General features: G+C 37.5%; 2 protein-coding genes across 3 annotated transcripts in view; both read left to right on the top strand.

The window, feature by feature from the left end:
• Window positions 1-358: 358 nt before the first annotated feature.
• On the top strand, window positions 359-11,498 carry cep20 (centrosomal protein 20). Its single transcript, XM_052130743.1, has 5 exons — window positions 359-405; window positions 623-820; window positions 975-1,059; window positions 7,557-7,671; window positions 7,788-11,498. Exons 1-4 carry the CDS (start codon window positions 378-380, stop codon window positions 7,660-7,662), a joined length of 417 nt encoding a protein of 138 aa, XP_051986703.1. The 5' UTR covers window positions 359-377; the 3' UTR covers window positions 7,663-7,671; window positions 7,788-11,498.
• Window positions 11,499-15,344: 3,846 nt separating this feature from the next.
• Window positions 15,345-16,954, top strand: part of myh11a (myosin, heavy chain 11a, smooth muscle) — a 48,509-nt gene continuing 46,899 nt past the window's right edge. For both annotated transcript variants that reach the window (XM_052130081.1, XM_052130082.1), the window contains exon 1: window positions 15,345-15,480. The gene's annotated coding sequence lies outside the window, so the exon portion shown is untranslated. The remainder of the gene's footprint in view (window positions 15,481-16,954) is intronic.

Raw genomic sequence — 16,954 nt, forward strand, 5'->3', positions numbered from 1 at the left:
TATTGTAAAACACAATATATACAAAGGCATATATTTGTTTTTAAATATCACGTACTATACTTATTATTGTACTAATGTAATGTTTTGGGAAATGTATGGAACACTACTACCTATATTATTATTACTACTACTACTACTACTACTACTGCTGCTGCTGCAGCTGTTAATGCTACTACTACAACTATTAGGACTATTTTAGCCGAAAGACCAAAAGAATGGATCTCTTGGCACTTCACTGTCCATTTCGGGAGGTTCATATAACTGTACTTGGGAACTGTGAAGAGTGGACAGGCTAAGCAATAGTACAACTCTGTAAGTAGTAAGAGCCACACTGACCTCTAGCGGACGCGTCTGTGAAGTGCAAAAAAAGAGTTGCAATGGCATCCATAACAGAGTTGAAACGCGGTGAGTTGATTCTCAAAAAGCTTGTAACGTACCAGGTCATTGTTTCAATGTCATAATAGTAGATTTTTTTTTAATCATGTTGCCTCGTTTGATATTCATGTTTTTCTTAATAAATGTTATAGAAAATACCAAATTATTATTCATAAAACGAATCTCTACATTGTTGTTGCAAGCAGCAGCCAAGTCACTTTCTCTATTTCAAATGAATGATCTGTAGCTTTGAGAGAGACGCTGGAGGCCCGGGGGGTCCTCGGGCAGCTGAAGGCGAGGATTCGGGCGGAAGTGTTCAGTGCGCTGGACGATCAGACCGCACCGCGCCCGCCGCTGTCCCACGAGAACCTGCTGATCAATGAACTAATCCGGGAATACCTGGAGTTCAACAAGTATCGATACACAGCATCAGTGCTTACCGCAGGTGAACAGACCGGCTGGAGGAGGACCATATATTTATCACCCTTAGTGTATTATGTACTTATTAATTAACGTAAGAACAAACTCGGAAAATTATTCTGTTTATAAACAACATATTTGTAATGGTTTTGTCATTATATATGTCCAATATGTTTCAGAATCAAGTCAGCCTGAAGTTCCCCTGGACCGTCAGTTCATGGCCAATGAGCTAAATGTCGCTGAAGATGCAAGCGCCAAAGCTGTGTAAGTACGATTTGTGAAGAACTCCCTCACAAATTATAAGCCACTCGGTGAACCACTTGCTCATAATAAAGGTGCACTCAGTAATTTTTCATCATTAAAAAGTCTAACCCCTAAAGACTTGAATTGTAATTTTGCAATGTAGGAAATCATAACACTCACATTAAAATGAATACTCCAGTCATATCAGTAACCTTATAAAAGTTGTTTTATTCTACATGTAGAGAGGGTCCGCACACAGGATCTGCCATGTTTTGATCACATGAACAGCAGAATACCACTCCCTTAAAGCTTAAAGATTACTTTTTGACATACAGTTGAAGTCAGAAGTTTACATACACATTTTAACCACTCCACAGATTTCATATTAGCAAACTATAGTTTGGCAAGTCGTTTAGGACATCTACTTTGTGCATGACAACAGTAATTTTTCCAACAATTGTTTGCAGACAGATTGTTTCACTTTTATTTGACTATATCAAAATTCCAGTGGGTCAGAAGTTTACACACACTAAGTTAACTGTGCCTTTAAGCAGCTTGGAAAATTCAGTTCAGCAGTTGTGAAACCTTTAGGCAATTAGCCAATTAGCCTCTGATAGGAGGTGTACTAAATTGGCGGTGTACCTGTGGATGTATTTTAAGGTGTAACTTCAAACTCAGTGCCTCTTTGCTTGACATCATGGGAAAATCAAAAGAAATCAGCCAAGACCTCAGAAAACAAATTGTGGACCTCCACAAGTCTGGTTCATCCTTGGGAGCAATTTCCAAATGCCTGAATGTACCACGTTCATCTGTATAAACAATAGTATGTGAATACAAACACCATGCGACCACACAGCCATCATACCGCTAAGGAAGGAGATACATTCTGTCTCCTATAGATTAATGTAGTTTGGAGCGAAAAGTGCCAATCAATCCCAGTACAGCAGAAAAAATCTATATCCACAGAAAAAAAAAGTCCTACAGGTGCATCTCAAAAAATTTGAATATCGTGTAAAAGTTTTTCCGTAATTTCATTAAAAAAGTGTAACTTTCATATATTCTAGATTCATTACACATGAAGTGAAATATTTCAAGCCTTTTTTTGTTGTAATCTTGATGATTACAGTTTACAGCTCATGGAAATCAAAAATCCAGTATCTCACATTTTTAGAATAAAGAATTTATAATACAGAAATGTTGACTTTCTGAAAAGTCTGTTAATTGATGCACTAAATACTTGGTCTGGGCTCCTTTTGCATGAATTCCTGTATCAATGCGGCATGGCGGCGATCAGCCTGTGGCAACGCTGAGGTGTTATGGAAGCCAGGTTGCTTTGATAGCGGCCTTCAGCTCGCCTGTATTGTTGAGTCTGGTGTCTCTCATTTTCCTCTTGACAATACCCCATAGATTTACCATGGGGTTCAGGTCAGGCGAGTTGGCTGGCCAGTCAAGCACAGTAATACCATATTCAGTAAACCAGTTACTAGTAGTTTTGGCACTGTGGGCTGGTGCCAAGTCCTGCTGGAAAAGGAAATCAGCATCTTCATAAAGCTTGTCAGCAGATGGAAGCACGAAGTGCTCTAAAATCTCCTGGTAGAGAGCTGCATTGACTCTCGACTTGAGAAAACACAGTGGACCAACACCAGCAGATGACATGGCACCCTAAATCATCACTGACTGTGGAAACTTCACACTGGACTTCAAGCAACTTGGATTCTGTGCCTCTCCACTCGCCCTCCAGACTCTGGGACCTTGATTTACAAATGAAATGCAAAATTTATATTAATCTGAAAAGAGGTCTTTGGACCACTGAGCAATAATTATTTGCAGTAGTTCGTGCAAAAGGAGCCCCGACCAAGTATTGAGTCTTACTTTTTGGAGAAATGTCCTTTGGTCTGATCAAACAAAAATTGAACTGTTTGGCCATAATGACTATTAGGAAAAAGGGTGATGTTTGCAAGCCGAAGAGGGACTGGTTCACTTCACAAAATAGATGGCATCATGAGGAAGGAAAATTTTGTGGATATATTAAAGCAACTCAAGACATCAGATAGGAAGTTAAAGCTTGGTCGCAAATGGGTCTTCCAAAGTGGACAATGACCCCAAGAATACCTCCAAAGTTGGACAACAAAGTCAAGGTATTGGAGTGGCCATCACAATCCTGTAGAAAATGTGTGGGCAGAACTGAAAAAGTGTGTGCGTGCAAGGAGGCCTACAAACCATTTGAGCTTCTGACCAACTGGGAATGTGATGAAAGAAATAAAAGCTGAAATAAACCAACTATTATTCTGACATTTCACATAAAAAAAAAAAAAAAAAATGTATATCCAATTTGGAAGGCCCAATTCCCAATGCTCTCTAAATCCTAGCGGTGGCGTAGTGACTCCTCAATCTGAGTGGCGGAGGACGAATCTCAGTTGCCTTCGCTTCTGAAACAGTCAATTTGCCCATATTATCACATGGCTTGTTGAGCGCATTACCATGGAGATTCTCAGTGGCATCCATGCACAACTCACCACACACCCCACAGAGAGTGAAAACCACATTATAGCGACCACAAGGAGATTAACCCAACGTGACTCTACCCACCCTAGCAATCAGGCATTCTGGTTGCTTAGGAAGCCTGACTAGAGTCACTCAGCATGCCCTGGATTCGAATTTGCGACTCCATGTGTGGTAGTCAGTGTCTTTACTTGCTGAGCTACCCAGGCCCCTGACATTTCACATTCTTAAAATAAAGTAGTGATCCTAACTGACCTAAGACAGGGAATGTTTTCTACATTTACATTTCAGGAATTGTGAAAAACTGAGTTTAAATGTATTTGACTAAGGTTTTTGTAAACTCCTGACTTCAACTGTATCAAAACTTGATTAAAAGTAACAAAATAAAATATAGCAATACAAAATCATACAGATAAATTGAACAAATTAAAATTATTCTAATATTGTTTATCACATGTACATATTTTCTAATAATCAGTGGGTGTTGCTATTAAGAACATTTGTATTACAGTCGCATGAGGGTGCTATGCGTACGTCATTTCTTCTTGGTGCTCAGAAATGCGGCCGAGTTTGTCAAGAAGTGTCATGGTAAAATAAAAAAATGAATTCAATAATGTACACTTGTACAATTGTTGTATTCATGTTGGCAGTTTTTAACAGTATTAATATATGAATAATAACAGATTCAACATGACAAACAGAATGAAGATGTATTCTATATGAATAACAAATATTTTTATTGTTGTTTTTATGATTATTGTTGTCCTACATGTAAGAAAAATTTACAAATGTGTCGAAGTTGTTTCTGTGTCATCTCCAGCGCTCTCACCGATGCTCCGTGTATACGTCAACATCCGAATTCACTCATTCCGTTCACTCCTTGCCTGATGTAGGGCACTCAAAGACATCCACTGTATAGGAAATAGTGAACAAGTTAGTGATTTTGGATGCAGCGTATGCAACTTCGCCCTCTTGTGGTTGAAGCATAAAACTGCAGGTTACTTACGGAGGAACAATGTTTTGGTAATTACGTGAGTTGTACTCCGACAACTCTGTGTAGATGAATCTGATGATTGAGGAGTAACCATGGTTACAGGTGATTATGAGCAGGTAAGTAACATATCTTCTGCCATTGTTTTGACTTATTGAAAACAGTTAAAATAATTAACTGTAAAAAGTTAGGCAATGATGACATAAGACAGTGATTACTAGTCATATCAGATAAAATCAAATAGTGAAAACCCATAACTTAGCAGGCAGGCAAATAGACCAAGGCAGTAACTGGTTTAGAGATTGGCATTGTTACCAGAATAAAAGTATTTTTTTTCCCATTGTCCATCCTTCCTCAAATGAAATTGAAAGCACTGCAGTATCACAGTCCATAATAAAATACCCAATTAGAGTGGCTAACGCTATCTAACGAACTACTGCACTAAGAGAGCTACCGGGCTCAACATCGGTCCAATAAAATATCTTACCTGTCCAGCAGGAAAAGCTCCATCTCTGGGTCAGTTTTAAATCCTTTTAGATCTTGGAGCTATCTCTGAAAAGCCAATCCGAGGGTATTTTGTGTTTTACAACGGGCTCTGTTGCTTTCCCTTTTGGCTTGAAGACTCTTCTCGGTTTTTTATTTTGTAAACGGGTGATTCCCCAGAAGATTCCCTTTTTGAATGATCCATGGTCAATGTCGCTCATTTTTTGTGGCTACTAGCTTTCAGCTTCAAACTACTACCACAACATTCACCGCTTATACACGTGCTGAAGTAGCTGGATCTTATTTTTGTCACTAGTTTTGTTCTTATTGAATCAGGATATTGCAAAAAACTTGGTTTGGAAGACAGATTGTTTGTGTACTTGCTTATTAAAGAAATTTTGTTCATTTATATCAAAAAAATCTTACATAGTGTAGCTTTAATCTCAGTAACCGTACTGTTTTTGACACTTCCACACAAAAAGTTTTAGCGCATCAACATTAAACTAATGGAAACGCAAATTATCGCTAAAATTTCACAAGTGTCGTTATAATTATGGCTTTCGATTTAACATGTTAATTCAATGCAATTAATTGTATAAAAAATAACGCGTTAAAAAAAGTAATGCAATTAATCGCATGCCCCCGGACCATAATAAGGAAGATTCCTGAGAAATGAAAGCTTGTAGTACCACCTGTTTACTCCAGAGGGCAGTAATTGAAATTTCAGCTGTGTGGCAACACTTAGTTTATACAGTGAAGAAAACAACCATCCAGCAGACACACAACACAAACATGCGTTACGTTCTTGCATTCAAAACACTTGATGGAGCGTAAATTAAGGGATCTCAAGATGTGTTCTAAGTATTAAACTATATTTAGCTTGACACAGTGACCTAAACATTTTATGTTTATGACGCAACGCACCCGAGACGCTACAATTTTTTAAATATTTAAAGATAACTATGTATAATTATATCATCATTATATTTTTAATTATTGTTATATGAGGGGCTTTCTCAGCTCTTATTTGTATATGCGATTAATTAAACGGGACACAATGTAATTAATTAGATTAAAAGTTGTAATCGATAGACAGCCCTAGTTATAATATTTTTCCGTTTAACTCTAGCGCATAAACTCAGAATTTACCCCAATTGTTAGCCTGTATTAATCATGACGACGGTATACATCCTTGAAAGACAATTTCTTGTACGTGACTATGGATTGATCTTAATGGCATATCACAGATCCGATGCTGCAAACATGACAATTCCAGGAGTGCCAACACAAATATCTCGTATCATGCACATCGACAAGTGCACGGAGAACAAATTAATTTCACTTTCAGAAAATGAGCTTTTGAACATTTTAAAAGTTTAAATATTTTCAATCTAACCCTCTTTACCTCAGGTTGCTTTTGCTGAGCTTCTTCAGAAAATGTAAATTGCATTATGACACTAAAATTCATTTTAAATGACAATCAAGTTCAGTTGGTTATTAAAAGTTGCTGGACAAATATGTGGGACATAATGCAGTTTTGATGGCAATACTTTAGATTAGATGATTGTTCAAAATAGCCTGTTGAATATCAGGAATGTATCACGTAAACCCTGATATTACACCACATCAAGTTTTCTTTAATAGCTGTGCACACCGCATATACACATCGATGGATGCTCCTTATACTAAGACTGAAAGTTTCCGCCACTACTTGGTGCAGGTTGCCAGCTTGAACGGGGCCATGACGATTCACTTTCGGGTCGGAACCGGTGGCAACCTGCGATAGACACAACATCAGGAACAATATTACAGTCCTATCAGAAGGGCAACTGCTCCCTTTTGATTGCAATTCCTCCTCTTTTATTTGTGAAATAAAAATGAGAGTCCATCCATCCATCCATCTTCAACCGCTTATCCGAAGTCGGGTCGCGGGGGCAGCTGCTCCAGCAGGGGGCCCCAAACTTCCCTATCCCGAGCCACATTAACCAGCTCTGACTGGGGGACCCCGAGGCGTTCCCAGGCCAGTTTGGAGATGTAATCTCTACACCTAATCCTGGGTCTTCCCCGAGGCCTCCTCCCAGCTGGACGTGCCTGAAACACCTCCCTAGGGAGGCGGCCAGGGGGCATCCTTACCAGATGCCCAAACCACCTCAACTGACTCCTTTCGACGCAAAGGATAAAAATGAGAGTAAGCTGTCTAATTTCAATGAATTGTCTCAATAATCTCCCCATTTTACCAAAACTTAAGAGGAACAAATCCATGCCGCTAGGTGTCAGTGTAAGTTCAAGATGACACAAAGACAAACGTTACTGAGTGCACCTTTAAAACTATAAAGCTGGCCTCTAAGGAATATTTGAACAAACCATTGGCTTTGGTTTCATTCAAACAGTTAGGAGCATCCATTTCCATCTTGTTTAACAGCTCCCACTGTCTAAATTGGAGTGTTTAGAAAATGCATCAACACTGGATTGTCAAGACATTTCATTGGGGTCTTTAATCATGTTTGCTTTTTCACTTTCATGTCTTGGTGTTGATTTTTAGGCCTCTGCTGTATGGTTTGCTCCATCATTTCCTTAGCAGCAAGGAAGAGAACAAAGGAAAACTCTTCCTAACAAGCTCAGCAACAGTGCCTTCAAAAGAGTCATAAAACTAATAGGTGAGTGAGGAGAAAACAAATAAAATAAGTATATGTCAATGACCATGAGTTTGCCTTTTCATTTTCTTTTCTGTAAATTAGAATGTTTGGTTTATAATTTGTTTCTTCACTTTCAGATGAAAGAGGCAACACTCACCAGAGGAAATTATATGATCACAATTAAGCAGTTTAGGCACCATTTTGGTGCTAAGGGGGCCAAAATTCTCTGTTTAGCTTAGTTTGGTTTTAGATATTGAGTGCATTTATTTATTTGATTTTTGTATTGATGGCGTCAGTTGTACGGCTTAATCCAAAGCAATTCAGTTTTACTTGTATATGGAAGCCCATTTCTGCCACATAGCAAAAAAAAAAATAAAGAACTGAGCATTAAGTCAAAATTAGAGATAAAAAAAGTCATAGTTCTGAGGTCATATTTCAAAATTAGGAGATAAAATGATGAAATTATGAGGCGGCAAGTCAAATTTGAGATAATAAATGATATTTATGAGATACTAAGTTAAAACAATTTTGAGATAAAAAATATTAAATTATAAGATGTCAAGTCATAATTGTGAGATACGGAATAATTATTATGAGTTGTAAATACTTTTAAAAAGTAAAAATGATCATCTCATACTTGTGATTTAGTATCTCATAATTCTAATAACTTTTTATCTAATAATTGGCTTTTTATTTAGTTGATTTAGTATCTCATAAAGATGACTTTTCATCTCATAATTATGACTAAGCATCTCTGAATTTTGACTAGTCAAAGCACTATTTTTCTTTTTTTATATGGCGGAATGGGCTTCCATACTTTTCAGCTCATAATGGGATTAGAGATGTTTTTAGTTACAATATAGTATAAAATTGCAATTTTTTTATGAACTGTATGTAAATAGTCTTGACATACAACTAAAGGATTTTTAAGTGGATGTTTTTGTACCATTAAAAAAAAAAAAGCACCATTAATTTTCAATTTTATGTAAATATAGCCTTTTATTTATCTATATATATTTAATGTAAAGCAAGTTTTTTGATGCTAACATAACTAATGAAAAATGCAAATATTCAAGGGAAAATTCCGGGTTCAATTCAAGTTAAGCTCAATTAACAGCATTTGTGGCATAACTTTGCCTAACACAAAAAATAATTTCGACTTGACCCTCCTTTTCTTTAAAACAAAAATAAAAAACAGGGTGTGGCAGGGCAGATGGCGGGCCGGGTTGTGATTCTACACACCCGGTTATCAGGCTAATCAAGCCTCCGAGAGGGATAAAGGCCGACTGCGGAGGATGGTGCGGGAGAGAGAGATAGTTTACAGACATATCCGTCATGTGTGTGTTTTTGTCTTTTGTTTAAGTTTATCATTAAAATATTATTTATATTGTCAAGCCGGTTCTCGCCTCCTTTCCATTGAACTGCTTTACACTGGGTTACAGTGAGCACTTACAGTACAATGGAAGTGAATGAGGCCTGTCCTTAAAAGTTAAAATGTTCAAAAAGTGCAGCAATGAGACGAAAACAATATGCATGTTAACGCATTATTATTTATGTTTTCTAACCTTTTCTGTGTAAAGGTATATCCAATTTTACAACTTCATTGCCATGACAACATTACACCATAAAAAATTATAAGTTTCACATTTCTGCCTTTTAAACCCTCCAAAAATTGGCCCTATTGATTTTTGCTTTTTTAAAGAAAATCATGGACTAGTCTAAATTATTTTTGTGGTAATCAACATTTTGCCACAAATGCTGTCGATTGAGCTTAACTTGTATTAAACCCGGAATATTCCTTTAAAAGACCTAGTGAAGTTCTTTGATGGTTTATCTTAAAAAGCAGTACACTACAGGGTTGCCAAAACAAGCCTGGATGAATATTTCTAAGTGAAGCCCCAGGTCCTTGAACTATGAATTTTGAGCATTCTTTAGTTGTCATTCCTCACTTTCCTATTAGTTTGCCAAAGCCAACCTGTCTTATGAAAATGGCATTTAAACAATAGTTTCCTGCCTAATCTGTTCTCGCTCAATTGAAAGCACTCTTCTGTTGTACTGTCTGTTTCTATTGGAAGCACTTTAGATTTTACAGAAGAGCAAAGTATTTTTTTTTTTTTTACCAGTTTTACCAAAATGGGGTACTGTGGTCATTCTTGATTTTATGTCTCATGCGCTTCTGCTCAGAAACTCTTTGAGATGATTCAGTGTGTCCGTTTAGATGTGTTGTAGTATGTTTAGTTTTCATTCACTTCACAACAGCACAGCTCAAAAACATTGTAAACACCATCTGTTGCCAAGATTTTAAAAGGTATGTCAATACTTAAAGATACACTTGATATGTTTAGCCTTTCACAAAGAAAGTTGTCACAGGGAAGGCAATTTGAGGAAAGGAATTTCTCCCAGTGCAATGTCACGATTCATGTCAATGGCAAGGAATATTAAATGCATCAAAAGTTCAAGGGTTGGCAAATAAGTAGGACGATCATGGTAAATTTCTCATAATTAAAGGTTTTCCATAAAATCACAAATCATGTGAAACATTTTGAATAAATATGAGCTGCAAAAATATTTGCTTGCTCTCCTGCTGTCAAGTTGGAACTGTGTTCCAAGAGGAGCAAATAATACACTCATATATAACCCTCAAAATATTTTGTACATTCATGGATTTGAGTCAGAAGTTGGCAAACCTGGCATCCAGTTAATGAAACGAGATTGGAGGTGTGGGTTAAAGCTACTTTAACATATAAAAAGCACTCCAACATTTTGAGTTTGCTATTCACAAGAAGCATCTGCTGACGTTGGTCATGCCTCGCAAAAAGAGATCTCAGAAGACTTACGATCAAGAGTTGTTGCCTTGCATAAAGCTAGAAAGGATTACAAAGTTATATGGAAGAGCTTAGATATTCATCTGTCCACACGTTTTCTATAAATGAAAATGATTAAGTACTGTGGCTACTCTTCCTAAAAGTGGCCGTCCAGCCATGATGACTCAAAGGGTACAACGCAGAATGCTCAATGAGGTAAAAATAAGAACCCTAGAGTGACAGCTAAGGACTTGCTGAGTCATTGGAACTGGTCAACATCTCTGCTCTTGAGTCTATTATACAGAAATCATTAAACAGCCATGGTGTCCATGGCAGTACACCATGAAGGAAGCCTCTGCTTTCCAACAAAAACTTTGTTGTGCATTTGAAATTTGCCAAAGACCATCTTGACATTGCACAACACTACAACTGGAATAATGTTTTGTGGACTGATGAAACTAGTTTAATTGTTTGGGAAGAACATGCAGAAATTTGTATGGCATAAAAAGGGCAACGCATACCAACATGATTACATAATACCAACAGTGAAGCACGATGGAGGGAGTATCATGATTTGGGGCTGCTTTGCTGCTTCGGGCCTGGACCGCTTGCTATCATCGAGGGAAAAGCTAATTCCTAAGTTTATCAAGATATCCTACAGGATAATATCAAGGTTGTTGTGCACCAGCTGGAGCTCAGTAGAAGTTGGGTGATGCAGCAGAACAATGACCCTAAACATCAAAGTAAATTCACTACAGAATGGCTTAAAAAAAAGGAGAGAGGAAAGAAAATGGAGTGGCCCAGTCAGAGCCCAAACCTTAACCTAATAAAGATGCTGTGGAACGACCTCAACAGAGCTGTTTACATCAGACATCCTAAGAATATGGCTTAGCTGAAGCAGTTCTGTAAGGACGAATGGTCCAAAATTCCTTCTGAACATTGTGCAGGTCTAATCCGCAGCTAATGGAAACAACTGGTTCAGTTAAATCCAAGGGTTTACTTACTTTTTCTACAGCACAGTGAATGTTTAATGTGATATGTTTAATAAAGACATGATAAATTATAGTTGTTTGAGTGTTGTTAGCTGAAGAACATTGTGTTTGTCTATACTTGTGACTTTGAGATCACATTGTATAACCAATTAATACAGAAAAACAAGTTATTCCAAAGGGTTCACATACTTTCTCTTGCCACTGTGTAAATAACAGTATACTGAACTTAGTCACATTGTATAATTCTACCAGAGCTTAGCTCTCAGAATGGTGAATTTGTCACTATTTAAACGAAATTGTCAAATGTTTTTGACCACATTGTTCGAACTGAGGTTTATGTATAAACTCAGTTCAATCAATAATCCCATAACACTGTTATGGAAGGAAATGATATATTTTTCAATGTGATTCTTTTTATTTATGTATTTTTTTTTTTTTACATAAAAACAGACACTGATCACAAATTATTGCCTATTAAAATGTGATGTGGTTCTATGATGTTTCTAAGTTAATGGATTTATCAGCCATGTTTCCTCTGATCGTCACAATTGCAACGATGTAACAGGGTTGGCACAAAATGAACATTAAATGTCATGGGCATTTGACGTTTAATGTTCATTTTGTGCCAACCCTGTTACATCGTTGCGCCCCCCCCAATATAGTGTGTGATTTAAATCTGCATTTAAAAGGTACACCATAATTGATTGATACCACCAGAACTTATGGTGGTTATAATGTGTGTATTTGGACTCTTTCATTCACTACATGCCATTTATTCTATTTTTATATCTTCTTGGGTGAGCAAAGCACCATAAAAACTTTATTACTGTACTCCGCTTCTGACATCATCAGTGGTAATGGCATATACATTAAAATGGTTTTGTCTATCTTTTTACTGACGTAGGCAAACCATTAAGCTCCACAGTCACTCTGAATGGCTTCACTTCAAATTCGTTTTTGCAGGGTCTCAGAAGACTCTCTGCCCTGAACTGCCTATCACTAGCTCAGCTTGAATATAGCACATATTTCCCGTTCCCTCCTCTTCTTCAGACACAGTGTCAGGTCTCTTTCCCGAAATAGTGTCCTTCCATGCAGCTACAACTACAGTATGTATCTAGACATGGGAACTGAACAGGTTTTTTTTATTTTTTTTTTATTAAGTTTTCATATCGTCACTTCTTACAGTATGACAATAGTATGCAATGAAGTGTCCCTTGAAGCCATGGTGCAAAACATGGAACATTATTGTAACAATTTAAGTAGAGCCAATAAGACAAGAACTACATACAAACAGGCCCGTAAAGCAAGGTACTTTGTGCCTCCTTACTGTTTATTGCCCTGGGCCCATATTTACATTTTATTTTATTTTATTTTTTTAAATACACAATATTTTTTGGGCTCCTAGAATTGTTCCTACCTTTCTCCTCACTTGCTGCTGCTTGCGTATAACATTTACACACTGTACAATAAATAGAGCCAAGAAACGAGGTAAATGGACAATATAAAGTAGTATACAGTACATACAATACAATATACAATACAATATCACAGGTGAGGCACTGATTTTTTTTTATCAAAATGTAATCCAAAAGATTACTAATCAGATTACTTTTCCTAAAAAGTGTCATCTAAAAGATTACATTACTTATAACAAATGTTGCCATGTAATTTGTAATCAGTACCAGATAACATTTCAAAAGTAATCTACCCAAAGCTGCATATGAATATTATTCAATTGAACAAATAATCACATAGTTACAAAGTAAAACGGCTATTTAAAAACATTTATTGTTACTGTTTTTCAGCACAGTGTAGCACGAGCAGGTGCAATACCTTACATTCCTTAATTGGAGTCTTTGCTTGCAGCTACTCCAAGGTTTATTGTTGGTGAGTAAACAGTAGAAAGATATCCCAATAAATACCTACAGTCTTAACAATGACACTGCTGTTGCACCATATTTAGTCACTCAGTCCAAGCCTTTTGGTGTTCCCTTCTAAACACAGAATAGAGTCGAGATTCCAGGCAGACCCCATTGTCCTTATATGGCACAACAGAGACTTGTAGAGTCATGCGTCTTCCTCTCTGGCCTTCTCTCTCCCAACCTCGTACTTTTACTCTCACTATGAACCCCCCCACCCCCAAGACACTTGCTCTATCTCCCTTCCTTTCCTTCGCACATCCAGACGAGCTTGATGCTGACCAGAGACAGAGCCACCGCTGCAAGGCCTCAATGCATACCAGCCATGGGCCTGTTCCCTGGAAACATCACAGATATGATTTACTGGACGCAATAGGAGGTTGTCCTTATATAGAAAGTCCCATTAGATAGCAGGAGCGCATTGCAGGAATGGAGGGGACGGAATGTGATGTGCGTAACGATAAGGGTCCCAAAAAGGATCTCAAGGGAATCGCCTCATCCAGATGTAGTGTTCAGCATGTAATCTAGGAAATCTCCCTCCCCCTCTCCATCTCCCCCTCTATCTCTCGCTCTTTCTCGCTCGTTCTCTTTCACCTGTTTCTATATGTTAAGAGGTTCCTTTTGTGATCAGCAACTGCTTAACCTTCTTGAAATAGACAAGCAAGATGTCAAGCAAGACAGTATCAAGCTTGTGATGAATGAATACCTATGGATGACATACTAAGTATACTTTGGGCTCCAAAAGTCTAAAACCACATTGAAAAGCTGTTTTTTTTCTTCTTAATTTTACATTTACATTTATGCATTTGGCAGACGCTTTTATCCAAAGCGACTTACAGTGCACTTATTAATGTGACAATCCCCCCCGGAGCAACCTGGAGTTAAGTGCCTTACTCAAGGACACAATGGTGGTGGCTGTGGAATTCGAACCAGTGACCTTCTGTTTAACAGCCCTGTGCTGTAGTCACTACGCACCACTCCATTTTAAGGGATATTTCACCCAAAAATGAAAATTCTGTCATCCGTTTTACTTCCTTTCTCATCTTTTTCCCATACAATTTAAACCTAGACAAAAAAAGAAAGAAACATAGAAACAGTATTACATAAAATGAAGAAAAGATGTAAGATTCTGCATTATGTCTAGATCACTAATCAAATAAGCAAGTTTGTGATGTTGACCTTGTACAAAAGGTCAGATTTCACATGCTCTTTGGAACGTTTTCAAATCATTACTTTTTTATGGATTACAGGATTACATATTAATCAGGAAAAGGCAGTAAATTGCACATCCAGACCTGATACTAGACACAGCAATAATTACATTGAAGATGGAGCAGTAATCCACACATAAATGCCAAACCGACTGAATTAGTGAGGGTACGTTTTGCAAATTGCCTTTGTACTCTGCTTAAAAAATATCTATATTTTATATGTGTGTGTGTGTGTGTGTGTGTGTGTGTGTGTGTGTGTGTGTGTGTGTGTGTGTGTGTGTGTGTGTGTGTGTGTTGTTTTGTTCACCCAAGAGCTATGGTCTTTTGACTCAAAAACCTTTTTGAGATGTAACCCCTATGACAACTTCCCCATGTGACAACAAGCCCCAGTTTCCCCTATATATGAACTACAACATTTACATATACATATAAATGTCACCTCACTTTTGAACATTAACTTCTGTAGTTTCAAAAAGTTATATAACCATCTTTATTGTGCAAATGCTTTCTGTGTGTTAACCAAAAAACTCTAAGGATTATGAAATACAAGATTATTACTGTGTACTAATGAATTACTGTTCATCTTAATTTTTCCATTTCATCAGTGCAGTCTCAAAACGCTACCGAAGTGTTAAGCACTTTGTTCAGTAGTAAACCAGAACATTTAAATGGATGCTGCGCGTGCCACTGTCGTTCACCTGACCTGTCAAAAATGCTGACCAATCATAGTGCGGTTCGGCTGAGCAGCCCCGCCCACTCCATCCACAGCGCCGTTTAAATAATGTTCTCAAGCTTTACCGTCTAATTTGGACTGTTCGTTTTTGGAGTACCTCGCTATCGCAGGACTCTCCAAACCCTAACTTTCCAAATCACAACCGCTTTGCGCCAAGTTTTCATCAATCTTGTGAGTATGCTTTGAGTTTTAGTCCTTAAATAGCTTATAATTTCTCTATGAGTAATTACATATTTCATTCAGCTGTTTTTGTTGTGTACAAATGGCTCAGTGATGCTTTCAGATATATAAATGATCTGTGACTATATGCCAGTAAGTTGATAATGCTCTGTCAAGTGTGACAAGTTGCTTGGTTGCTGAGCTGTTTCAGAAATTCACAGTGGTCACTGAAACTTGCTGTCAACATTGAATTGTTTGGCAAGATGTGTTTAATGTGACTGGCAGTTGTTCATTCAGTTATTTTATGCTGCCATTAAATCAAGTTGTTTTGATGAGCTGAGCATGCTCATACTGTTTCATCAAGCTATGATCTCCTAGTCATAAACATCACCATCATTAAGCTTGGTCTTAAAGCAAGTCTCTCTGTCTGCTCTTATGCGAAAGTTTGACTTCAGCTGAGTCTGTCATAGGAAATGGTTGGGGAGAGTGCGCAGAATGAGAGAGGCAGTGAGCTTGACTAACCAAAGAGTTTCCTGTTCTCCAAATATGGTTGTCAAATGCAGCTTTCTGCTGAGCTGAATGTTGTGGTGAACAGCTGACAATGTCAACTGACTGTCCTCTCATTTCCCACTGAAGTGATGATAGAAGTCCTCCAGATGTAGACAAAGTGTCATAAAATCATAAAATCGTAAAATCAGTCCAAAAAGCATCACTTGCTTTAACAAAGTGTAGGTGAAGTAGTCATTGCATTCATTACCTTGTGTCTCGTTTTTTGTTGATTAATGGCTAGATCAGTCACATAAACATTCCTAAGAGTTATTCTGTGGTCATAAAAAAAGGAATAAAGGTGAAAGTGATGAGAAAAGATTGTGACTTATGATATATGAGGTATGCCTGTATAAATCTCTGGTCTAAACTATTCTAACAAGTTGGACAGAAATTATTTTAACAGCTTTTCCAGAATATCTTTCATAATGCTGGTAAAAGGTGTGTGGTTAAAGCAGAAGTTTTAATCATGCTAGGTCCCATAGAAAAAGTTGAAACTTGATTTGTGAGATGCAAGGTTTGTACCAGCTTGTTTGTAACTAACCCTAATCAGTATCTGTGTTTGATGGTCCTTTTTATGGATTGTTCATTTGCTTCTAGACTCTTCCTGGAATTCCTGTTTTTCTTTAAACATGAAGCTGGACAGCTGTTTCCCAGTTTAATCCATTCTTATCACAGGATCAACAAGTTTTTTTTTGGAAAAAGAAGGGGTTTATGGGTATTGATGGCAACATGTTGTTTAATGTGCTTGGTCTAGTTATATAAGAATATATTGTTGCATGAGTATCCTTCTCAATACAAATTTTAATAACAGAAGCTGAAAAGACACAGCTGCTCATGAGAGAGAGAAGAAAAGATGGATGGATTGATGGAATGAAAAAAGGAGAAGGAGGAGTACAGAGAGGAGGAAACCTTTCACAGGACCAGGGGTCACAAATAT

This window comes from Xyrauchen texanus, chromosome 7, assembly GCF_025860055.1.
Source record: "Xyrauchen texanus isolate HMW12.3.18 chromosome 7, RBS_HiC_50CHRs, whole genome shotgun sequence".
NCBI classification, from domain to species: domain Eukaryota; kingdom Metazoa; phylum Chordata; class Actinopteri; order Cypriniformes; family Catostomidae; genus Xyrauchen; species Xyrauchen texanus.